The following is a 25,547-nucleotide window of genomic DNA, read 5'->3' on the forward strand; positions in this document are numbered from 1 at the left end:
CTGGGCTGTCGGAGAAGCGGGGCGAGGCTCGACTCCAGGAAGGGCCGAGCGGAGGAGTGGCTGGAGAGAAAAAGAGAGAGAGAGAGAGAAGGAAAGAGAGAAAGAGAGAGAGAGAAAGAGAGACAGAAGGAGAAGCACCGGATCAAACTCCGCCGTCCCGCCGAGCAGCAAAGCAGCCACCGCCGCCCCCGCCGCACCGGGAAGCGCCCCTGCCTCGCCTCCTCCTCCTCGCCCGCCGCCCGCCCGCCCGCCCGCCCGCTCGCCCGGCGCGATGCCGGTCAAAGGAGGCACCAAGTGCATCAAATACCTGCTCTTCGGCTTCAACTTCGTCTTCTGGGTAGGGGGGCAGAGCCCGGCGGAGAGCGGGGGGCGCTCGGGGGCTGGAAGACGGGGGGGAAGGGGCTCCGTTCACACACACACACACACACACACACACACACACCCAAAAACGGGGGCTCCAGGGATCCTGGGGGGGGCGGCCTCTGAGCAAGTGCAGAGAGCCTGGGGAAGGGAAGGAGGGGGGCAGGGCTGGAAGATGGGGGGAAGGGGCTCCCATTCCCCCCCAGAAAAAAACAGGGGCTCCAGGGGTCCCGAGGGTGGCCTCTGAGCAAGTGCAGAGCGCCTGGGGAGGAGGGAGGCAGGGCTGGAAGATGGGGGGGGAAGGGGCTGCCATTCCCCCCCCCCCAAACGGGCTCCAGGGGTCCTGAGGGTGGCCTCTGAGCAAGTGCAGAGCGCCTGGGGAAGGGAGGGGGCAGGGGCTCCCATTTCCCCCCCCCAAAAAAAACAGGGGCTCCAGGGGTCCTGAGGGCGGCCTCTGAGCAAGTGCAGAGCGCCTGGGGAGGGAGAACTGTCCGTTGGGAAGAGCCAGCAGGGAAGCCCCCTCCCACCCAGCCTCTTTCCGGACTGCCGCCGCACCTGGGACGCCAGGTGAGAGCGCCGCTTTGCAATTTGAGGAGGGGGGAGTCGTGGCAAGGCCGGGAGGGGGGGACAGGGAGAAAAGGGGGCAGGTTGACTTCGTCCGCTGCCCGAGCCCCCAGCCGGGGGGAGGGGGGGAAACCAGGCTTGGGATCCACCCGGGAAGTTCCCCCCCCCGTCCTTCCCTCCCCCCCCCCGAGCCTTTTCCCGGTGCAAAAAAGGAGGGCGAGAGAAAAGGCTTGCGGAAGCAGGAAGCAGCTTGCAAAAAGGCCAGGGTCGGTCCCGATGGGGTCTGATTGGGTCTGGGGTCTTGGGGGCAGCCTCGCCCACCCTTGCCCCCTCGCCTGCCGCTGGGGCGGGGGGGGGGAAGGAGCGAGAGTAATTTGGAAAAAACAGCATCCTTGGCAAAAAAAAACAAATATCAGCTTCAATTGATCTTAATTGAAGCGCTCTTAATTGGCCACAGAGGCCTTGTGAGAAAAATGAAACATGGAAAAAACAAACAAACAAACAAAACAAAAAACCGAGGTGGGGTTAGAGCCCCCCAGCTTTTTGGGGAGAGGGGTCTGAATAGAACAGAACAGAAACAGACTACATGGAACGGAGTGGAGTGGAGTAGAGTTAATTAGAATTAGAAGCCAGAAGGGATCTTGGAGGTCATCTAGTCCAACCCCCTGCCTAAGCAGGAGTCCCTACACCCTTTCTACTCCTACACCATTTTCCCCAGTCAAGATGGAGACTGAAACTTAACAAAGGAAGCCCATCTCTCTCTCTGTCGCTCTCTCTCTCTCCCTCGCATCACTTCCAGTTTTATGCAGTGGTGGCTGCCATATTGGCTTGTGTTGACTCCCCTACCACCACTTGCCCAGACCATGGTTAAGATGAGGGTCTAGTCTTTTAAATTGTATAAGCAACACAAAGTATCTTAATGCCCATACGTAGAAAGTAATCCAAATGTTTCCTATATGCTTCTGGGGTCAGATGTTTCTGTTTTAATCCCAATAAAGGGATTGATTGATTGATTGAGGAGCTTCTCCATCTATTTGCATCAGGGGTCTTCAAACTTGGCCCTTTTATGACTTGTGGACTTCAACTCTCAGAATTCCTCAGCCAGTCCATGCTAGCTGAGGAATTCTGGGAGTTGAAGTCCACAAGTCATGAAGGGGCCTTAGTTCCCCCATGCTGGCTGAGGAATTCTGGGAGTTGAAGTCCACAAGTCATAAAAGGGCCACGTTTGAAGACCCCTGATCTACATCTTCTCCAGGATTGGCTCTTCTGACTGGTTTGCTCATGGCCTTGAATCTGCGAGTTGCCCAGAGTAGGAAAGTGCCCTAGATGGATCCAGATGTTGGCTAGCTTATTCAGTGTTGGAACAACCCATAAATTTTGGCCTGTTCTTCACATGCGGTAGTGTGGAAACCCCAGACAGAATCTTGTTGACTTTTAAGGTTTCTAGTGTTACAGTAAGGGTTTGTGACCTCACTAGGAGTTGTTGGAGGCCTCTGGGATTCTTTTCAAGTTGTTCAATTGTTTGAAAGCACAATTAATTGTGAAGAGGCTTGCTTGAAAGAAGGATGTGTAGTAGACCAGAGGTTCCCAACCTTTTGGGCACCAGGGACCGGTTCCATGGGGAAGAGGTTTTTCCACCGACTGTAGTGTGTAGTTTTGTGTGCTGCCTACATCCCACAGATGGGGCTTTGCTTGTTTGTGCAGCCCGGTTGCTGGCATGCCACAGCCCGGTACCGGTCCATGGACCAGGGGTTGGGGACCCCTATAGTAGACTGTACTTCTGGGTTTGACCTTCTGCTTTGTACCATGGAATTGTGGGTTGGGTTTTGCCTTGGTGTTGTGTGTTGGGTTTTGTCTGACCTTTACTTTCAGGGAAAAAGTAAAACTTTCCTTTACATCAGCTGAATGATAGCTGAACCCCCAGGAAATTTTGGGGAGTGTTCTGTTCTATGCTTTACTCATTAAGCTCATTTATTTTCTGAAAAGCCATGGTAGATTTTGAGTCATGAGGAAACTGAGGCCACACGGATGTCGTCAACTAAGTTCTCCTAGAATTTTCCACCCTCTCTGAAACTTGCAGCATTAATCAGATGGGGAGATTACCTAACTTGTACACAAAGTGACTTTTCTGGTTGAAGGAATCTCCCTCCAGGTAGAGACGAGAAACCATCAGGGAAGGGTGCACGTTTTTACTCTGCTACAGAACTTATATGCAGTTGATTGAAGTTTGAATTCAACTCAATCAGAGTAGAGCTGGCAGGGGCCTTGGAGGTCTTCTAGTCCAGCCCCCTGCTCCAGCAGGAGAACCTATGCCATTTCAGACAAGGGGCTGTCCAGTCTCTTCTTAAAAGCCTACAGTGATGAAACAACCACAGTTTCTGAAGAAAAGCTGTTCCACTGGTTAGTTGTCCTCGCTGTTAGGAAGTTTCTCCTTAGTTGCAGGTTGCTTCTCTCCTTGATCAGTTTCCATCCGTTGTTTCACGTCTTGCCTTCTGGTGCTTTGGAGAATAGGTTGACCCCCCTCTTCTCAGTGGCAGCCCCTCAGATCCTGGGAGACTGCTATCATGTCACCCCTAGTCCTTCTTTTCTCTAGACTGGCCATACCCAACTCCTGCAACCGTTCTTCATGCCGTTTTAGTCTCCCAGACCTTTAATCATCTCAGTTGACTGGAGAAACGTGGGTGGTCCCAGATGGACTTGAATTCCTGCTGAATTCCTGCGTTTTCCATTACTGGGGAAAACAGAAGCCAACTACATTTCACAGAAGAAGCCAATACTTGCTTCTTGCAAGGGCTTGCGTACAAGTTACCAAGTTTATCTTTTCACGTTCCTTGAAGTCTCCTTTCCAGAGTGTAGCAAAGAACAGGGATTGCCTGAGAATGTGTGTATGTGTGTGAAAAACGTGTCTCCGCACGCTCTCGGTGGGGCTGCGCTGTTTCCATGCTCTCAGAAAATTGAATGTCAGTCAGACACCAGAATAGACACTGGGGCTTAGTGAATAGATGATAGTGAAGTGAACCAGATAGCTCACAATGAACTCTTTCTGGCAGCTGACTGCAAGAGTGGGAAGCAATTGATTGATCTGTGGGAAAGAGCGAGATGTCGGTGGAGCAGGTAGCACTTTTGTGTGTGGTGGGACAAAGATATCCTCTTCTGAAGAAGCTGACTTGGGACTGCTCCACTTTGCACAGTCCTTGTCTTGCCTACCTGTCTGAAGGTGTCTTGGACATCTTTGCCAGCCTTCTTTATGACTTGAGAAGGTCTATGTATATCGTCGGGATGACAATGTCATCAGGACCTGCAATTTTGTTGAGCAGAAACGCAAAATAACAATGGTTTAATGGTTTGGGAGTGACCATCTCTCAAAGGGTCTCTTTCCACAATGCGCAGCATCTCTCACAAGACAGGGAGCACAATTCTCAAACATGGGGATATTTACACTACGGACCTAAGTTCTAAAGGATGCTGATTCTTCTATAATTGAGAACACTTAGAACATCGTCACAGTTGGAAGGGACCTTGGAGGTCTTCTAGTCCAATCCAACCCCCTGCTCTAGGAAGAAACACTGTACCATTTCAGACAAATGGCTGTCCAGTATCTTCATAAAAACCTCCAGTGTTGGAGCACTCACAACCTCTGAAGGCAGGCTGTTCCACTGGTTAATTGTTCTAACTGTCAGGAAGTTTCTCCTTAATTCCAGATTGCTTCTCTCCTTGATGAGTTTCCATCCGTTGCTTCTTGTCCTGCCTCCAGGTGCTTTGGACAAGAGGTTGATCCCCTCTTTTTTGGCTTGTAGCTTCCATGTGGTTTGATATAGGTGAAGGAAGCCTGCTTGGTGTTACCTCTAGGTCTGGCTTTCCCAACAGGAATTTTGAGGATTGAGTAAAGTCCTTGGCCAAGTGTTATCCCATTCTCGGGCAACTTTTAAGTCTAATCCACAAAGGCGTTTAGTACACGCCATATTTGTCTCCCATCTGGGTGGAAAGGAAGAAGCTTAGCATAAAGAGTGAAAGGGAAGCCTCACCTGGTGTTCAGCAGATGCCTCCAGGGAAGGTGAACCTCAACAGAAAATAGTTGCCCTTTGATGGTAGAGAAGAACCAGGCTTTGGCCTACTTCTTCATTTCATTTATTAAAAGTGTCTGAAGTCTCAGATTCAGTGCAAAGTGGGCAAATCCAGAGGGATCAGTTTAAACTTGATTTTGGTCTAGACTTTAGGAGATAAGATTGAAAGTGGGATGTCTCAGCCTAAAGACCCTCCCTTGCTCTTGATTGATTTCCCCGTAACTGACAGATTTAGTAGGAGCCCTGGTGGCCGCAGTGGTTAGAATGCAGTATTGTAGACAAACTCTGCTCACAGCCAGGAGTTCAATCCTGGCCACTTCAAGGCTGACTCTGCTTTCCGTCCTTCTGAGGTCGGTAAAAGGAGGACCTGGATTGTTGGGAGGAGCAATAGGCTGACTCCGTAAACTGCTTAGAGAGGGCTGTAAAGCGGTATATAAGTCTAAGTGCTATGGCTAAGTCTTAAGGAAGGAAGGGGGAAAGGGAGGGAGGGAGGAAGGAAGGTAAGAAAGAAAAAGAAAGAAGGAAGGAAGAAAGGAAGGAAGGAAGGAAGGAAGGAAGGAAGGAAGGAAGGAAGGAAGGAAGGAAGGAAGGAAGGAAGGAGAGCAGTATATAAGTCTAAGTGCTATCACTATTGCCACATTTTACAAAACAAAACCAAACGCAAGGTCTTTGCTCATAAGTTTGAGTTTTAAATGTTTTATGAATATGTACTATTTTAAAAAGTCGTTAAACTGTTTTATCGTATGCTAATTTTAAAAATTATCCACTGTTCTTTGGAGATTTTTTTGGCTATTATTATTATTATTACCCACACTTACATTAATTAAATCCCTTTGCTAGCTTGGGAATAGCATAGACCAGTGTTTCTCAACCTTGACAATTTTAAGGCATGTGGACTTCGACTCCCAGAATTCCACAGCCAACAATGCTGGCTGTGGAATTCTGGGAGATGAAGTCCACATGCCTTAAAATTGTCAAGGTTGAGAAACACTGGCATAGACATACGCAGACATACACAGACATACACACACACACATTACATTAAGCAACAAACACACTAAATAAAATAATAATAATAATCTAAATAGCATAAACAGGAGCCGTGGTAGCACGGTGGTTAGAATGCAGTATTGCAGGCTAATTCTGCCGACTGCCAGCAGTTCGATTCTCTCCGGCTCAAGGTTGACTCAGCCTTCCGTCCTTCCGAGGTCGGTAAACTGACGTCCCAGATTGTTGGGGGGCAAGATGTGAACTCTGTAAACCTCCCAGAAAGTGCTGTAAAGCATTATGAAGCGGTATGTAAGTCTAAGTGCTATTGTTCGTCTATTTCAGGAGTAGCACTCTCTAGGTCCCAAGCCTTTCACGTCCCCTGTGGGATACCATGTTAGAAGAAAGTCAGAAGATGACGCCATGTTATTCCCAAGCCTCTATGGACCTTTGGGGCTGTGCTAACATTGCTGAAGCGGCAAGGGTAAACAGGAATAGGTGAGCTGCTCCAAGGAAAACAAAGTGGGTGATGCACAGTGACAAAAAAAAAAAAACAATAAAGCAAAACAAACAAACAGAACAACAACACTGACATTTGTAAGATCACGAAATCTAAAATGGCAGCCAAGCACCATAATCTAAAACAATGGAAACTCCACTCAGTGGAGGCCCCATAAGATTTGACCGATAACCCCTAGAACCCCTGGCCTATTTTCAATCGGATGTCTCCTTTAAAATTCTATGTATTTTCAATTTTAACAAAACCACAAGCTTGTTTAATAAAGCAGCGAGCTAGGGTGTGGATTTGGGAGAGAAAAAAAACCCCAGGGGGACCTTCAATTAATTAGGAACTTAAAACTATTCAACCTATACTTTAATCAGCAGAGTTTCAAAATTGTGGGTACCTGCTGGCTGTACACACTGTGTGAACGATGTTCCTCTTGAAATGGGGACAAAATACTCAATTGGAAGTGTTTTGCTTTTCAATCGGATGCCTTAAAAATTACCTGCTAAGCCCTAATGATCAATTACATCCGAGGCGATCGTCTCGATAGAATATATTTTCTCGTGCTATTAAAAATCGCGAAATGCCCAAGAGCTGTTTGTTTGCTGCCATCACAAAGCTATTATCCGGGAAAGGTTAACGACGGGGTGGAAATTGCCTGGATTGCTTTTATGCCTCTTCATTATTTAATTCCGTGAAAGCATTCATTTTATTTTTTTGAAAAAGAGGGGTTTTTTTCCTGTAGAGAAATCTCCCAACTCTGATTATCCACTGCAACTCTCAAAACCGCCGGCCACACACAACCTTGCCCTTTTGAAAAGGAACTAACAAAACAGGAAGGAACCATCCAGCCTTATCAAAACATACAATGTATTTCCCACTTGTAAATTCTTCAGCCTTAATTAATGGCTTTTTCAGCTGTCTAAGCTGGCTCCAATAATGTATATTTATCCTTTTTTCACCCCAAGATTTGAACGCTTTGGATATCTGGTGTCCTTCGTCTTCCCTTTGGGAGTTCAGATAGTCCTCAATTTATAACAGTGTGTTTAGTGACCGAAGTTACAACGGCACTGGATAAGTGACGTGCCCGTTTTTTCTTCCCACTTAAGAAGACCTTTGCAGGATCTTCCTGATCAAAATCACACAACGTGTACATATATCAAAGTAGTTATTTCAGCGAGGTATTGAGTTATACAGCCTTTAATAATAATAATAATAATAATAATAATAATAATAATAATAATAATAAAGTTGGAAGGGACCTTGGAGGTCATCTAGTCCAACCCCCTGCTCAGGCAGGAAACTCTATCCCATTTCAGACAAATGGCTGTCCAGTCTCTTCTTAAACACTTCCAGTATTGGAGCATTCACCGCTTCTGGAGGCAGGTTGTTCCACTGGTTAATTATTCTAACTGTCAGGAAGTTTCTCCTTAATTCCAGATTGCTTCTCTCCTTGGTTAGTTTCCACCCGTTGCTTCTTGTCCTGCCTTCAGGACATCCATGTATTACTATTACTTGGATTTTAACAACAATGGGCAGTTTTTAAAACAACCCAGTATATTCAGTTATTTAAACTAATTAAATAAATATTATATTGTAAGCTGCCCAGAGTCACAATGGGCGACATAAAAAAGGTAAACCATAAAACATTGAAAACTTTAACCCAACTCTATGTTTGTAAACTGTCGGTTTATCTACTTTTTGTTTTATTTATTTTTCTCTCTTCCTTTGCTTCGTTCATGTGTGTCTTTTCCTTTCTTTTTTCTTTCTTTCTCCCTTGCTTCGTAAAAATAAAATCACAAAAGGAGGTTAAAAGTCCTATCAAAGTATTTAGGCTTGCAATGAAAGGCAAACATTTCATTTTTTTGATAGCATCTTGTCAACATCTCAAATTAAGGCCCAATCTTTGCATCCTTGAGCTGATACAAACAGGAAACCACAGTTTAGGAGACCGTTGTGCAATAATAAACAGCATATTAAAAGCCCAGGATAAATGCAGGAAGAGAATAGGTACCCATGCATCTTGGTTACTAAATATTATTTACATGAAGTGGAAAGCCCAACAAAATATGCACAGGGAGGAGTGCGGGGGGGAATTGTATATAGATCACAAGCAGGCAATTTCTTTTTTCTTTTTTTTTCTGGAGACAGTGTTGTTTTAACTCGGAGGAGCGTGAAGGGAGGGAAATTCTGGAACAATTGTTCTAACTGACTCGTGTTTACGACGGTTTGCAGGGTCCCGAGGTCACGTGGGAAGGTCACGTGGTCCCTTTTTTGGTGGCCATTTGACAAGCAAAGTCCAGGGGGTTACCGCCATGACAACCGCAGCGATTTGCGTAACAGCTGTGGCGAGAAAGGTCATAAAGCGGGGCAAAGCTGACTTAACAAATGTCTCATTTAAAGACAAAAATTTGGGGGGCTCCATCGTCCTAAATTGAGGAACTACCTTCATTTCGTTTTCCATAATCCAAGAGAGAGCAGACACACGTCGGTTCACGCAGACAAAAGAGCTTGACGCAAAAGCCTATTTTTATTTGGCCAATGGCACCTGTTGGGAACCGGTTTTGCTACTAATCTGGGTTGGGATTTAATGTCTGCCTCTGTTAATTGGCAGATTAAAATCAGAGTGTGGCACCGCACAACTTTGGAATCCTAAAAGGGGGTTTTTGCTCTGGGCGAACGAAACCAACAGTGCCTTAACTTGGGATGTTGACAAGATGCTATAAAAAAAAATGGAATGTTTGCCTTTCGTTGCAAGCCTAAATACGTTGATAGGACTTTTAACCTCCTTTTGTGATTTTATTTTTAGGAAGCAAGGGAGAAAGAAAGAAAATAAAGGAAAAGACACACATGAAGGAAACAAAGGGAGAGAAAAAATAATAAAACAAAAAGTAGATAAATTCAGCAGTTTACAAACATAGGGCTAGGTTAAAGTTTTCAGTGTTTTATGGTTTACCTTTTTTGTGTCGCCCGTTGTGATTCTGGGCAGCTTACAATATACTATTTGTTTAATTAGTTTAAATAACTGAATATACTGGGTTGTTTTAAAAACTGCCCATCATTGTTAAACTCCAAGAAATAGTAATATATGGATGTCCACAACAATACTCAGGGGTAGGCAACCTTGGCTCTTTTATGACGCATGGACTTGCTGGCTCAGGAATTCTGAGAGTTGAAGTCCATGAGTCATAAAAGAGCCAAGGTTGCCTACCCCTGCGAGTCAAGATGGTATAAACCGTAAAAGAAAATTCTTATATAATGACTGTCATTTAAAATACAGAATTACGCTTTATATACAATGGGCTTGCAAATGTCTGCTTTAAAAGGCGACAAAGATTTTTATAATACTGGCCGTAATTTCAGTTATCCCAAAGGTGCTTTTTTCAACTTTCTTGTTTTGCTTTGAAGAGGTTTCGCTTCTCACCCCAGAAGCTTCTTCTGCTCTGATGGATGGTGGGGGAAATGGAAGGATTTATACTCCTTGCAGACGGCTGATCGTTTGCATCCTTTTAGAGAGTTGTTGAAGCCACTTGGAGGTTTACCTGTGTCTTCAGAATCACCTGAGTGGTGCAAACGGGTGTGGAGCCTTTTTGGAACGGCTGGAAGGATTGTATTGTAGACTGGAGATAGACAGCGCTGTTCTTCCTTTGCTCCAATCTCCTTCCAGAAGCTTCTTCCATGCCCTTCCTCCAGGGCATGGAGAAGGTAGACAGCTTCCCTTGTGGTCAGCTGCTTTCCATCTCCACCTTCCTGGGAATGCTCATTCTGAAATTCCCCTTCAGTTCCAGTAAAGCCAGAAGGAACTGGGAAGAGGCTGAGAGGAGTGGAGAAGTCATTGGGTTTTTTCCCTGGTGTGGTTGCGCAATATGGGCAGATTTTAATCTCATCTTACTGAATGAACCCCGTAGCACAGACGTGTCAAGCACAAGGCCCGGGGGCCGGATGCAGCCCGCGAAGTGATTTCACGTGGCCTGCAAAGCCATCCTGGAAACAGTGAGGGAATGGCCCCCGCTGCCTTGGCCCTGGCCCAGGCTGGACGGGAGCCAATGTACAATTTTGTGGTGGCCCTCTATGCTGAAACCCATTCAGTCTTAGCTCCACAAGGCCGTCCAGAAACAGCGAGGAACCAGCCCCTGCCACGTCGGCCCCATCCCCTGGGTGCATGCTGGGGAGGTGTCACCCTTTGTGAGGAATGAAGAAATGCACCATGCCTTGGCGCTTGCCCCGGTCCCCCCCCCTTCTGCCAGAGACCCTCAGATCTGTCCCACTCCTGCCCAGGCCCCCACAGTCACCCTTGACGCGAACGATGTAGAGCTGGCCATGCCCACCCAGTAGGCCATACCCACTCCATCCACGCCCACCCAGTAGGCCACACCCACCCTGGCCACACACACCCCGAGGGCAACCGCAATGCTGATGTGCCCCTCAATGAAATTGAGTTTGACCCCCCTGCCGTAGCATCACAGATTGAGCCGTGATGTCCCCATGTCTACAAAGGTTCTCAATCATCCAGGTCCTGGTTATCCCAAAGGTGTTATTTTTTCCCCCAAAAAAGACAACTGGACTTACTTTTGTTTTTGTTTGTTTGTTTTGTTTTTTTTCCTTTGAAAACGTTTCGCTTCTCATCCCAGAAGCTTCTTCAGTTCTACCCTTCTCCAGTTGGAACTGAAGAAGCTTCCTGGATGAGAAGCAAAACATTTTCAAAGGAAAAAAATGACAACAACACGACCCAAACTTTCTGCTGTTAAGTGAGACATTTGTTAAGTGGGTTTTGCACCATTTTATGACCTGTCTTGCTACAGTTGTTAAGTGGGTAAGTCAATAACCCGGGGGTTAAGTGAATTCAGCTTCCCCATTGAGTTGACTTGTCGGAAAGTTGCCAAAAGAGAACGTGTGACTTTGGTACACAGCAACGATGTCAGCGCTGCTAACATTGGATGTTCTTACTTTGACAACATGTGGACATGCAACCATTTTCCTTCTTATGGTTTACTCTTAGAATTGGAGTTAGGATTAGATGATACTGGGGGGGGGGAGGAGGAGGAACGTGCACGGGAGTTTAGTTAGACATAACAATATTGTAACTAGTGTGAGAACCAAGGTTTTTTGAAATAAGAGATGGTAAGAAATGGCGGGTGGAAGAACGGGAGGGAAAGCCTGCATTTCAAGCTAATTGGGGAACGTGATTTATGACTGTTAATTGGAGGAGGGAATTGTGCTTTGTTTGATACTATGTGCTCAGGGGAGGGGAATCCAGATTTTGGCTTGGCCTATGTACGTGCTGATGTTATGCTTCTCGAATAAAGATTCTTTAAGGTAAACAATGCCTCAAAGAAGTTCTTTGAAGAGTTTCATCTGTCGGAAGCAGGACATTCGGTCATAAATATGAGCCAGTTGCTAAGCATCTGAATTCTGTTCACCTGATCGTGGTGGTGCTGCAAAGGTAACTGTGAAAAACGGTCATAAGTCACGTTTTTCAGTGCCGTTGTAACGTTGAACGGTCCCTAAATGAACTGTTGTAAAGTCAAGGACTATCTGTAAGTCCAGTTGCCTTTTGGAAAAGCGCTTTTGGGACGTGATGTCCACCTTTGGCATCATGTGTGGACCCAGTCCAGTTGAGTGTGGAAAGAGTAGAGTGGGCGTGGATTTCAATCCTGGTGTTCAAGACTCTGGCTGCACACAAATGCGACACAACTCGGAAATGCCCTTCCTCTGGGCGTGCATGTAATGTCGCAATGCACACTCGGAAGGGGCAGGGCCTATTGCCACATTGTGAGGCCGCTTGCTTCAGATGAACTGGTTTAACATCTATTGGCAGTGGAAGCTGCGTCGATGTAGATCAAAGGTGGAAACCATGGCCCTTTATGAGCTGTAGACTTCCAACTCCCAGAATTCTTGAGCCAGCATCAGGAATTCTGGGAGTTGAAGTCCACCAGTCATAAAAAGGCCACCGTTCCCCACCCCTGAGGTAGATAAAGGAGACTGAAGTCCGCCTGGTTTTAAAGTGCGCTGACTGTGGACTATACACCCTTCAATCTGATCTTTGGTTTGGGGCCTGCATGAGAGAAAACAGGATCTAGCAGAAAATTATGGGAAATGTTGAAATAGTTATAAGATGAATCCTCATTATTAACCTCCTTGCTGCATTGGCTGGGACCGAGAGGGACTTGTCTAAGATTAACTATGGTGGGTGGGAATGATGGGACTCACAACCCAACAGTTATGGGGAAAAAAAGCCTGCCTAGTCAGTATGTTGGGTGGGGATACTAAATAGAAACCTAAATATTGATCCTTGACTTAGCTTTGGTTTAGTAAATAAACCACAGAAAGGCTGACTGGATTGTGCTGGTTGATGGACTAAAATTGCCCTTGATTCTGGCTAGTAGCAACAGCATTTACACTTATATACCGCTTCATAGTGCTTTACAGCCCTCTCTAAGCAGTTTAAAGAGTCAGGTTATGGCCCCCATCAATCTGGATCCTCCTGGAAAGGACGGAAGGCTGAGTCAACCTTGAGCCGGTCAGGATCGAACTGCTGGCAGTGGGCAGAGTCAACCTGCAATACTGCATTCTCACCACTGCACCACCATGGCCTTTCCTTCCTTCCTTCCTTCCTTCCTTCCTTCCTTCCTTCCTTCCTTCCTTCTTCCCTTCCTCCCTCTCTCCCTCCTCCCTTCTCTCCCTTCTTTCTTCCTTCCTTCCCACCTTCCTTCTTTCCCTCTCTCCCTTCTTCCTTCCTTTCCTCCCTCTCTCCCTCCTCCTTTCTTTCCTTCCTTCCCTCCCTCCCCCCTTCCTTCCTTCGCACCTTCTCTCCCTCTCCTTCACACCTTCCTTCTCTCCCTCTCCCTCCCTCCTTCCTTCCCTCCCTCCCTCCTTCTTTCTCTCCCTCCCTCCCTCCTTTCCTTCCTTCCTTCCTTCCTTCCTTCCTTCCTTCCTTCCTTCGCACTTGGCCATAGCACTTAGACTTATCTACCGCTTCACAGTGCTTTTACAGCCCTCTCTAAGTGGTTTACAGAGTCAGCCTATTTGCCCCCAACAATCTGGGTCCTCGTTTTACCGACCGTGGAAGGATGGAAGGCTGAATCCGCCTTGAGCCCCACCAGAACCGAACTCCTGGTCAGTGGGCAGAATTAGCCGGCCGTCCTGAATTCTAACCCCACTCTCATCCCCGCCCCACCCAGGCTTGCAGGCCTGACTGCACACAGTGAATTGTGTTTCCCTAACCTGTTATTACTTAGATCTACTTCTGCGTTCCTCTCTTTTTGAAAGGCCAGCAATGGGCTGGCCCATTGTTGCACGTGATCTCGCTGGCTGTGACTTTGGCTCCAGACAGGCAGTGTAGTAATCTGCAGGGAAAACAATGATGCACTTCAGGGACACAGGCTGGTGAGGCAAGCTGTGGGGGCTCCTCATGGCTGACCCAGCCTAGGAAAATAAACAGGAAGGTTGCGCAATTGACTTCAAACCGTCACCACTGCTAGACTACAGGGTTCAGAATCGCTGTGGCCAAAATAGGAATAGAAACATTGGACCTTTGTCATCCATGTGGAGCTTCAGCGGGGCTGGGGACGGGCATTAAAACACCCCCAGGGGTCAGGGAGTGACCCCCATGTGATTGCAAAAACTGTTTAGTTATTTTAGGATGGGCGTTTGATAAATGCTTGGTTAGGTCCAGCTTCAACGCCTGTTTTCCTTTTGTAACGTCAGTCACCCTTCAGCACTCTGGCACAGTTCAGGAAACTGCGGAGTTAGCTCTGATGCCCCCAAAGCCCTCACCACCTTCCTTGAGAAACTAAAAAGTATCCCTCACTAGACAAGAACACAAAAGAAGAATATGAGCCAAGGCAGGCGCGATGCATTTTGTCCACCAAGGACGACGCAGACGCCGTCAGATGTTGCGGTTCCCCACTTCCCATCCTCTTTGCTGCTGATGCAATACAGTATCTATGGAGATTATTCTCAGTCCTCCAGGTCATAGTGGAACCAGTGGAACGACCTGCCTCCAGAAGCGGTGAATGCTCCAACACTGGAAGTTTTTAAGAAGAGACTGGAAGAGCCATTTGTCTGAAATGGTGTAGGGTTTCCTGCCTGAGCAGGGGGTTGGACTGGATGATCTCCAAGGGTCCCTTCCAACTTTTATTATTATTATTATTATTATTATTATTATTATTATTATTATTATTATTATTATTGATCATCACACAGTCAGCCAGATGTTCAGACTGGATTTGGCATTTTTGTCTACCTATCGAGTCCTTACCCAGGACCTGGGATAGGCAGATGTGGATGTTTGATGGTATTACAGGTATCATCGCAGGATGGAAGCAATTCCTAGTAAGGCCGCGTTTTGCAATTGACTAATAGCGAATTTGTCAATGTCAATGGTGTTCAAGTGGTGCTCCAGTTGTTTTGGGATTGCATCCAAGGCGCCTATGACTACTACTACTACTACTACTACTACTACTACTACTACTACTACTACTATTATTATTATAGTTATCCCAAAGTTGCCTTTTTCAGGAAGCAACTGGACTTTTCTTGTTTTTCTTTGAAGACGTTTCGCTTCTCATCCCAGAAGCTTCTTCAGCTCTGACTGGATGGTGGGGAATGGAAGGATGTTTGTATGTAGGTCTTTGGTTATTCAGGTTTTCTCCCACGTCAAATTGGAAGTGTCTTGGCGACGTTTTGACGAAGTCCCATTCGTCATCTTCAGGCTGGTGTTTTCAGCTTCGTGCTTCTAGGAGCATATATATATATATATATATATATATATATATATATATATATATATGTTTTCTGAGGTTTTCGCGGGTGTTTGTATGTAGGTCTTTGGTTGTTCGGGTTTTACGCGGGAGAAAACCCGAACAACCAAAGACCTACATATATATATATATATATATAATTAATTTTTTAACATAAACACCTTAATATTTGGTAAACAGCGTGTTGTTTGGCTTTATATTTACAAAGTAATCACTAGTGGTTGGTTAGTTTCTATATTCCAAAATCCACATAACAGCTTGGCTTGATTTTCTCTTCTTCCAATCATGTTCTCTTTTTCCACTGTAAATGAATACAGTTCTTATTAATTTGATAGGCAACGATTAAACAGAAAGATTTTTTTCTAAAATGTCTACCAATAATAACCACATCGCTGTCATGCTTCTTTTCTATCTGGCCATCTCGGTTGCCTCGTCATAAATCCTGTTTACAATTCTGGTTTAAATTTATTTTCCATACAATGTTCCAAACATTTCCGCTGGTTAAAAATTTCCCCAGAATGAATTACCTTAAAAGTATTTAAATCTATTTTCGTGTCTTTAGAAATAAGTAAGAAAAAGGACACAAAAGAACTGGACTTTCTTCGTTTTTCCTTTGAAGGCATTTCTCTTCTCCTCCCAGAAGCTTCTTCCGCTCTGACTGGATGGTGGGGAAGGGAAGGATTTATACTCCTTGCAGACAGCTGGTCCTTTGCCTCCTTTTAGAGAGTAGTGGAGACCACTTGGAGGTTTATGAATGATTGAAGGAGTATTAATCCTTCCATTTTCCCACCATCCAGTCAGAGCTGAACAAGCTTCATGGATGAGAAGTGAAACGTCTTCAGAGAGAAACGAGGAAGTCCAGTGGCCTCGTCAAAAAGCATATTTGGGATGCAATATAATAAAGACACCTCGTTGTCTCCATGGCTCCTCTTAATTTGGGTTTGATTGGGTCCATTTTAATGTCCCTCCACTTCTAACCATCTTTCTTCCTATCTGCTTCTGAACTCTCTCTCTCTCTCTCTCTCTCTCTCTCTCTCTCTTTCTCTCTCTCTCCTCTCTCTTTCTCTCTTTCTTCTCTCTCTCTCTCTCTTTCTCTCTCTCCTCTCTCTCTTTCTCTCTTTCTTCTCTCTCTCTCTCTCTTTCTCTCTCTCTCTCTCCTCTCTCTTTCTCTCTCTCTCTTTCTCTCTCCTCTCTCTCTTTCTCTCTATCTTCTCTCTCTCTCTCTCTCTTTCTCTCTCTCTCTCCTCTCTCTTTCTTCTCTCTCTCTCTTTCTCTCTCTCTCTCCCCCCCTCTCTCTACTCTCTCTCTTTTCTCTCTCTCTTCTCTCTCTCCCTTTCTCTCTCTTTCTCTCTCTCACTCTCTCTGTGATTCAGGGCTGCCAGAGGGAAAACAATGCTTAGGGTGTATTTGTCAGCCACTCCAGCTGCTTCTGGGTTCTGCAGATCAATATTTATAACCATTGGAAGAGGAAGCTGGAGTTCTATGCATCCTTCAGGGGGGGGGGAATGTCAATTCATATGAGACAGGACTTCCAATTCTTGCCCTCAGTTAGAAAGGAGAGACCCCAAAAGTGCTTTTTTTTTTTTTCAAGAGGCAAGGATTTATACTCCTTGCAGACCCCAGACTTAACAATTGTTGATAAGAAAGACAAAAAAGTCTGGATAGTGGACGTGGCAGTGCCTGGAGACAGCAGAACAGACGAGAAAGAACTGGAGAAGATAACAAAATACAAAGACCTACAAATAGAAATAGAAAGACTGTGGCAAAAGCAAGCAAGGGTAGTACCAATAGTGATAGGCTCCTTGGGTACAATCCCAAAACAACTGGAGCACCACTTGAACACCATTGGCATTGACAAATTTGCTATTAGTCAATTGCACAAGGCGGCCTTATTAGGAACTGCTTCCATCCTGCGACGATATCTGTAATACCATCAAACATCCACATCTGCCTATCCCAGGTCCTGGTTAAGGACTCGATAGGTAGACAAAATGCCAAATCCAGTCTGAACATCTGGCTGACTGTGCGATGATCAATAATAATAATAATAATAATAATAATAATAATAATAATAATAATAATAATAAAGTTGGAAGGGACCTTGGAGGTCATCTAGTCCAACCCCCTGCTCAGGCAAGACACTCTACACCATTTCAGACAAATGGCTGTCCAGTCTCTTCTTAAAAACTTCCAGTGTTGGAGCATGACTGAGAATAATCTTCATAGACATTTAGCGGGGGGGGGGGGATAGTTTTCTCCCCATGACGTTCCTTTAGCAGCTCCTAAAGACCTTTCCTGAAGAATTTCCTCTGTGGAGGTTCATGCCCAGACTCACAGTACTGGAAGGGTGGGTTGGGCAAGGTGGTCTTGAGGCCTACCCTGCATGGGGAATTCACGCCAAGTCAAAGGCTGAGGGTCTTTGTCTTCACTTCTCCACAGCTTGCCGGCACAGCCGTCCTGGGAATTGGACTATGGCTTCGTTTTGATTCACAGACCAAGGATATCTTCCAGTCGGATGAAAACAATACGAAATTCTATACAGGTAAATCATTAAGGTAAAACCTTCCAGGCTAGTAACATTTCTCTCTCTCTCTCTCTCTCTCTCTCTCTCTCTCTCTCTCTCTCTCTCTCTCCTGGAGGACCCAGAGGTTTTGCTTCAAGGTTGCAGAATTCCCTTTTAAAGTTTAAAACATTTCAGGATTGTGCTCCCGTGGTTGTTGTTTTTTTTTTAAATCCCTGACAAACACAAGCACTGGTAATTGGACTAAAAACCCACGTTAATGCCAGAAAACGCCTTGCAAATTTCATCAACCCTTCTTAACGAGGGCGGTGAAAAAAAGGCTGACATGAGCAAAGCTATCCGCTCAAACCGCTTGTGCTTTTTTTTCAAAGCTTCTGTGTGAAATTAAATATATATATATATATATATAAAAGTGGCAGGAATAAAGCATTAGCTGGATCCTCCCAACAGCGACAAAATCTCTCTCTTTTTTTTTTCTTTAGCTGCAGAGTTTGTGTGAGGTCTGGTGAAGCGTTTTTTTTTTTTTTTTTAAAGCTTGCCCAGCCCTAAACACTCAGTTTTCCTTTGAAGTCAACCAGGAAATGCTTTAATGAAGATAATAAAAGAATGTTTGCAAAATGGGCAGCCGTTAACTGATTTAAAAAAAAAACCGCTTTCTGCTGGGGTTGTGAGCAACCGTCCTTGGCTTCCTTTGTGTGTGTGTGGGGGGGGGGACATTGTGCAACTGGTTTTGCGGGTAGAGCTGGGGAGCGGAAGAGAATAATGGCTAAAGCAGCCAGGATGGAATATTGTTTATGCTGGTAGCCCCCGGTATCAATTCTGCAAAATGGACGCATGGCCATTTCCATCCTGAAATTGTTAGAAAAGAAATGTAAAAGGGTAGGGCTGCTGTATGAATTTTGATAGGAGCTGGGGCCTAATCTGTTCATTTGTGAGAATTTTAGCCTGCCTTTATAACTTTGGAAAGTAACTTGAGGGGGCAAATAGGTAATAATAATTACAAGAACAACAACAATAATAATAATAACAACAGCAACAACAATGATGATGATGATGGAAGGGACCTTGGAGGTCTTCTAGTCCAACCCCCTGCTCAGATGGCTATAGAGAGGTCTCTGTGGTCTCTTGAAAGAAGAATTTGGCTAGTCTTTTTACCTGCCCTCTTGAGGATAGTAATATAATAATAACAACAACAACAACAACAACACAATAACAACAATAATAACAATAATAATACAACAAAACAACAAAACAATAACAACTAATAATAATAATAATAATAATAATAATAATAGAGTTGGAAGGGACCTTTGGAGATCTTCTAGTCCAACCCCCTGCTCTAATTAATTAATTAGGCTCCTCCCTCCTCCTTTTTTCCCCACAACAAGAACCCTGTGAGGTGGGTTGGGCTGAAAGGGAGAGAGGGACTGGCCCTACGTCACCCATCCGGCTTTCCTGCCTAAGGCGGGATTAGAACTCATGGTCTCTTGTGATTGCCTCAGAGTCACCCAGCTGGCTTTTTTGGGCTAAGGCAGGACTAGAACTCACCGTCTCCTAGTTTCTAGGCTCGCACCCTAACCGCTAGGCCGGACCGCTTATCATTCCACATGAGAAGGGGCAAAAAAGGGCCCGCCCAAGTGATTGGGCACTGCAAGGAAAGATGACAGCCATTGGTGTAAATGCAGTCAAGGCACAGAAGATGCCAGGAGCGGATCCACAGCCACAAGGAGCCCCGTCAGGCCTTCAGAAAAGCAGAACTAGTGGTCCTCCTTTGCCAGGTCAATGCTACCTTGGTTGAACTCCTTGTTCCATGTGACATAATTCTTGTTCTTCTTCTTCTTCTTCTTCTTCTTCTTCTTCTTCTTCTTCTTCTTCTTCTTCTTCTTCTTCTTCTTCTTCTTCTTCTTCTTCTTCTTTCTTCTTCTTCTTCTTCTTCTTCTTCTTCTTCTTCTTCTTCTTCTTCTTCTCCTTCTCCTTCTCCTCCTCCTTCATCTTCCACATCTTCCTCTTCCTCCTCCTCCTCCTCCTCCTCTTCTTCTTCTTCTTCTCCTTCTTCTTCTCCTACTCCTCCTCCTTCATCTTCCACATCTTCCTCCTCCTCCTCTTCTTCTTCTTCTTCTTCTTCTTCTTCTTCTTCTTCTTCTTCTTCTTCTTCTTCTTCTTCTTCTTCTTCTTCTTCCTCTTCTCCTCCTCCTCCTTCATCTTCCTCCTCCTCTTCTTCTTCTTCTTCTTCTTCTTCTTCTTCTTCTTCTTCTTCTTCTTCTTCTTCTTCTTCTTCTTCTTCTTCTTCTTCTTCCTCTTCTCCTCCTCCTCCTTCATCTTCCTCCTCCTCCTCTTCTTCTTCTTCTTCTTCTTCCTCTTCTTCTTCCTCTTCCCTTTCCCCTCCTCCTCCTCCTCCTTTCTCCTCCATAGGGATTTACATTCTCATTGGTGCTGGCGCCCTCATAATGCTGGTCGGCTTCTTGGGATGCTGTGGAGCGATACAGGAGTCCCAGTGTATGCTTGGCTTGGTAAGTCTTCACCCACACATATACCCACACCCACACAGATCAGGCCTTAAAATTGGACCATTTCATTTCTTGAGCTTTTGCTTTTTTTTCCCCCGGTCTAAAAATAGAGCTTAGGAAACATGTTTAATTCATTATGCATGCCCGGAGAGGCTCCAAACGCAGTGAGTGATGTGCGTTAGGATTTTGTTTGTGCCACAGAACTGCTCCCTATTTGCATAACATCCCTGCGCTTTTCAAGCAGAAAGTTCTTTTGCAAAGATGGTGATGGTCTGATTGGCCCAGATCATTTGATAGAGAGAGAGAGAGAGAGAGAAGGATCAATTTGAAAGCTCAGATCCAGGCTGAGATTTGGGAAAAACAAGAGTAAGTTTGCCCTGGTTGAGAAAAAAAGACAAAAACTGCAAAAAAAGATAAAGACAAAGGTTTTCTACCTTTATTTTTCAGCAGTGCAACCTTTAAGAGGAGTTGCGTTAACTCCTTCCCACCCCAAATTCTTCAAAGGACCACAGCAAATCTAGGGTGTTGTCAGCCCTGGAGACTTGTTTGATGGGAAAACACATGTCACAAACATGTCACAAACATGTCAAAACACAAACCAATGTCAAGAGGAAAAAATAAGATACTTTCCCCTATTCAAGCTCATTAGAAAATGGATCTGAGCTTCAGCATCAAAGACCACAGTGCGAGGCTTTCCTAAAAGGGTCCCCAAATAGTGGGGCATAGAATCATAAAGCTTAAAGGGTGCTGGGAGGTCATCTAGTCCAACCAGTGGTCCTTATTCCTTCCCACGTGGCAAGATGCTAAGTCTGGAACCCTTTTCTCCAGCTCAGCTGGCTGAATGGCTGTTATTTTACTGCCCTTTTAAGACTTTCATTGATTTGCTGAGTTTAAAGGAGCTTGTTTTGGTTCAATTGCTTTTATCAAGCTGTTCTTAGAGTTGCTTGTTAGCATTTTTTGGTACCCTGCCCCGAGTCTCTTCAGAAGGAAGGGGGCATCTAAAAATGAAATGAGGGTGTTATCGTCATGATACGCCAAAATATTTACACTCAGCCCATCTGCCCAGCCTAGCAAGTAAGCTGACTCTCATCCATGAAGCCTTTGCTTGTGTGGCTGAGACAAAACACACAAGGTCCACTCAGTGTTAATGTATCCTGTGAACTGTAGACAGTGAAGTAATATTTCTGCATTGGCTCAAAGTGTTCAGTCATCACCTCACTATAAATGTCCCTTTATTATCTTGTTCTTCCTTAGTTTTTCACCTTCCTTCTCGTGATTTTTGCTCTTGAAGTCGGCGCTGCCATCTGGGGATTTGCCAACAAAGAAAAGGTAGAACTTGTAAATACTTACCCTTCAGAAAAAAAAAATTGCAGGATATTCTCTGGGCTTGGGGTGATGGGGGGGGGGCTACAGTTCAAATTGATGACAACACAACTCTAAAGTTTGTGTTATTCGGGTTTACACAGGGCTATCGTTTCCCTGACTCAAGGAAGCCAGAAATAAATATTCCTCTCCTGATAACTTCCAGAATTTATTGTGTGTTGATTGATGAAGAAGGAAGAGAGAGAGAGAGAGATGATAGATAGATTGAGAGAGAGAGAGAGATAGATAGATAGATAGATAGATAGATAGATAGATAGATAGATAGATAGATAGATAGAGATGGATAGATAGAGATGGATAGATAGATAGATAGAGATAGATAGATAGATAGATAGATAGATAGATAGATAGATAGATAATGATAGATAGAGATGATAGAGATGATAGATAGAGATGATAGATAGAGATGATAGAGATGATAGATAGAGATGATAGATGATAGATAGATGATAGGTAGAGATGATAGATAGATAGATGATAGATAGAGAGATGATAGATAGATTGAGAGAGAGAGAGAGAGAGAGAGAGAGATGATAGATAGATAGAGATGGATAGATAGAGATGGATGGATAGATAGATAGATAGATAGATAGATAGATAGATAGATAGATAGATAGATAGATATAGGACAATTAACCAGTGGAACAGCTTGCCACCAGAAATTGTGAGCGCTCTATCACTGGAGGTTTTTAAGAAGAGGCTAGACAGTCCCAGCAGAGATTCTCCTGCTTGAGCAGGGGGCTGGACTAGAAGACCTCCAAGGTCCCTTCCAGCTTCTATTCTATTCTAAAGGGACCTTGGAGGTCGTCTACTCCAACCCTCCTGGAGGCAAATCACTCCACTGGTTGATTGTCCTCACGGTCAGCTGATGTTACCTAGTTTGGTCAATGAAGCATCTGCAAGAAAAAAGCCCCTAAGGTCAGAGAGTCCCAAGGACCCCTTGTGCCGACCCTGACCTGCCCGTCTTCTCTTCTGTCTCCTCTTTTGTCAGATCCCTGAAGAAATAAAGGAATTTTACATGACCTTGTATGACAAGAGAAGGGACCCCAAGGTGAAAGCCAGCCTGAAAGCCTTCCACCTGGCCGTAAGTCTCTCCTTCATTGGCCTCTTGACTCTTCGCGTTGGGCAGGGGGTTTCTACAAGGGAAGGCCGGTCCCTGACCCTCCTCACGATGGACGGCCCCTCTGAGGTTTTAGCCCCACCTCTTAGCCACCATGAAGAGGAAGGGCCTTGCCCCTCTGCCTCAGGGCCCTCTTGCTTTTTATTTTTCTTTTTTTTAAATAATATTGTTTCAGATAATAATAATAGAAATGGAAGGGTCCTTGGAGGTCATCTAGTCCAACCCGCTGCTCGGGCAGGAAACCCTATACCATTTGTCTGAAATGGTCTAGGGTTTCCTGCCTGGGCAGGGGGTTGGACTACATGACCTCCAGCATTATTATTATTATTATTATCATCATCATCATCATTATTATTATTATTATTATATATTTTATTACATTTTTATAGTTACAATCTTTAGTGTTTAATAAACGTGTTGTCTGGGTCCACATATTTGATATGAATAAGAGCACAGCTTCCATTCCTACTCTCTACTCCATTTTTCTAGCCACGCTGGCTGAGGAATTCTGGGAGTTGAAGTCCATCAGTCATAAAAGGGCCGAGTTTGAAGACCCCTCCCAGAATTCCTCAGCCAGGAATTCTGGGAGTTGAAGTCCACCAGTCATAAAAGGGCCGAGTTTGAAGACCCCTCCCAGAATTCCTCAGCCAGGCACGCTGGCTGAGGAATTCTGGGAGTTGAAGTCCACCAGTCATAAAAGGGCCGAGTTTGAAGACCCCTGGCCTAGGGGTGTCATGCCAACTAGGCCAGGGGTCTAGAGTTGTTCTCGCATCTCGTTTCGGGACAAACAATTCTTGTGTTTCTTTTTTGCTGTAGTTGAATTGCTGTGGTCCTGTTGGTGTTCCGGAACCTGATTATCAAGATACCTGCCCTGAAAACCCCATGGTATGTATTGGGGTACAAAGCGCATTTGTGCATTTCGATTTGTGGATAGCGTGTCAGATTTATTTTTAATTTTTTTTAAGAGAAGCAGATTATATTTCGTGCTAATATTGGATTGGAAGGTCCAAGGATGTGAGTGCTAATGCCGCTTCCCAGCTTTCGAGGTCTCCGTGTGTGCAGGGTGGTTGCTAGTTATAATTTATTTGCAATTTGTAAGAATTGTAAGCAGGGTCTCACCAGCAGAAAGAGAAAGATGTTATTCCCACCTTCCCAAAAATAATCCATCTGTTCCAAGGGCACATTTCTCCCCCCCCCCCCCCGGGGTTTATTGTCCCATAGGATGGAAATCCTCAGAGTGGAGACTGCCAAGGACTAGTTGGGAATGCAGTTGGAAGTTTTGTTTCAAAGTCCAGTCTAGGAGAGGGAAAGAGGCAGAGAGATAAATGTTTGGTGTTCCACTTCAATCTGCCTGGGTCAAAGCCTGTCATGGTTGCGGTGTCTGCTTGGGCACTGCACGGCCAAGTGATGGATGGATGGATAAATGATAGATGGATGGATGGATGGATGGATGGATGGATAGATAGATAGATAGATAGATAGATAGATGATGGATGGAAGATAGATAGATAGATAGATAGATAGATAGATATATAGATGATGGATGGAAGATAGATAGATAGATAGATAGATAGATAGATAGATAGATAGATAGATAGATAGATAGATAGATAGATAGATAGATGGATGACAGACAGACAGACAGACAGACAGATGATGGATGGATGGATGGATGGATAGATAGATAGATAGATAGATAGATAGATACAGTACTTTTTTTCTAAAAAAAAAAAAAAGTGCCGGAATTCACACATGTCATACAACCCACCTTGCCTACCCTACAAGGTTTCATCCAAAAAAGGTGCGGGAACTCCATTCTGGGCGTTCTATGAGAAAAAAAGCCCTGGATAGATAGACAGACTGATGGATAAATAGAAGATAGATAGATGGATGGATGGATGGATAGATAGATAGATAGATAGATAGATAGATAGATAGATAGACAGATAGACAGACAGACAGATAAATAACCTTTATTATCATTTTTTCCTGTGGGCACAACAGCACACATTAAAAATGAAACTTAGTTGCTTGCTTTCAAAGTGTGCACATACATAACACACATTTAAACATATTCTATACAACCTATGTATAGACCTACACCCTTATATATAAGTAGCGTATCAATATTAATCACCGTCCATCTTGAATGCGTAACGCAAGGAGGAAGCTTGAGAGATCACAAGGTGAATGCCGTATGGGACAAAACTGGGACTGAATCTGGACGTTCTGCTTCGAATACCACGGAGCCTCCTCCAATATTTTGTTTGAGGGTGCGATTAATTTTATCAGAGGATAAAATTCCTTTCTCTTCCAGCCGTGCCCAAAAGCCATTGAAGACTTCTTCAAAAACAAGCTGAATGTGATTGCAGCCGTCGGCATTGCCGTGGCGGTGGTGATGGTAAGTTAGGGCCGTTGCATACTGTTCGGATCCTGGCTAATGACAAATAGGGTGTTTTGTTTTATAAAATCTATGTAAACTGACCAACTGGAAGGCTCCAAGCATCAACTGATGATGGGAAACATGCCTTCCTCCTAAGGTTCATGGAAGAACACCAGGCCCTTTCTAACAAAATGAAATTCAACATAGAGAGGAGGAAGGTTTTACACTTAGAAAAGAAAAGCCAACTGTCTAGGTAACAGACTAGATAAAACTTGCCTTCATGCCAGCAATTGTGAGAGGGGTCTCCCTTAAATAGGAGCCAGCCATGTGTGGCAGCAGGAGAGAGAGGGGGGGGGAGGGAAGTAGGGAGAAGGAAGGGAAGGAAGGAAGG

The 25,547-nt window shown here is 44.8% G+C and overlaps 1 protein-coding gene across 1 annotated transcript; it reads left to right on the forward strand.

Moving 5' to 3' along the window:
• On the forward strand, nt 1-25,242 carry CD9 (CD9 molecule). Its single transcript, XM_039318797.1, has 7 exons — nt 1-337; nt 17,682-17,784; nt 20,176-20,273; nt 21,525-21,599; nt 22,645-22,737; nt 23,590-23,658; nt 25,091-25,242. The coding sequence occupies exons 1-7, from the start codon at nt 272-274 to the stop codon at nt 25,181-25,183; spliced, it is 597 nt and encodes a 198-aa protein (XP_039174731.1). The 5' UTR covers nt 1-271; the 3' UTR covers nt 25,184-25,242.
• Nucleotides 25,243-25,547: the final 305 nt, after the last annotated feature.

Source organism: Crotalus tigris, unplaced genomic scaffold (assembly GCF_016545835.1).
Source record: "Crotalus tigris isolate CLP2741 ecotype Arizona unplaced genomic scaffold, ASM1654583v1 scf7180000021561.349155, whole genome shotgun sequence".
In the NCBI taxonomy this organism is placed as follows: Eukaryota; Metazoa; Chordata; class Lepidosauria; order Squamata; family Viperidae; genus Crotalus; species Crotalus tigris.

Coding starts and splice junctions, on each gene's coding strand:
- CD9 (XM_039318797.1), top strand. CDS start 272: ATGCCGGTCAAAGGAGGCACCAAGTGCATCAAATACCTGCTCTTCGGC. Junction 338..17,681: donor GCTTCAACTTCGTCTTCTGG/GTAGGGGGGCAG, acceptor ACTTCTCCACAG/CTTGCCGGCACAGCCGTCCT. Junction 22,738..23,589: donor TGAAAGCCTTCCACCTGGCC/GTAAGTCTCTCC, acceptor TTTTTGCTGTAG/TTGAATTGCTGTGGTCCTGT.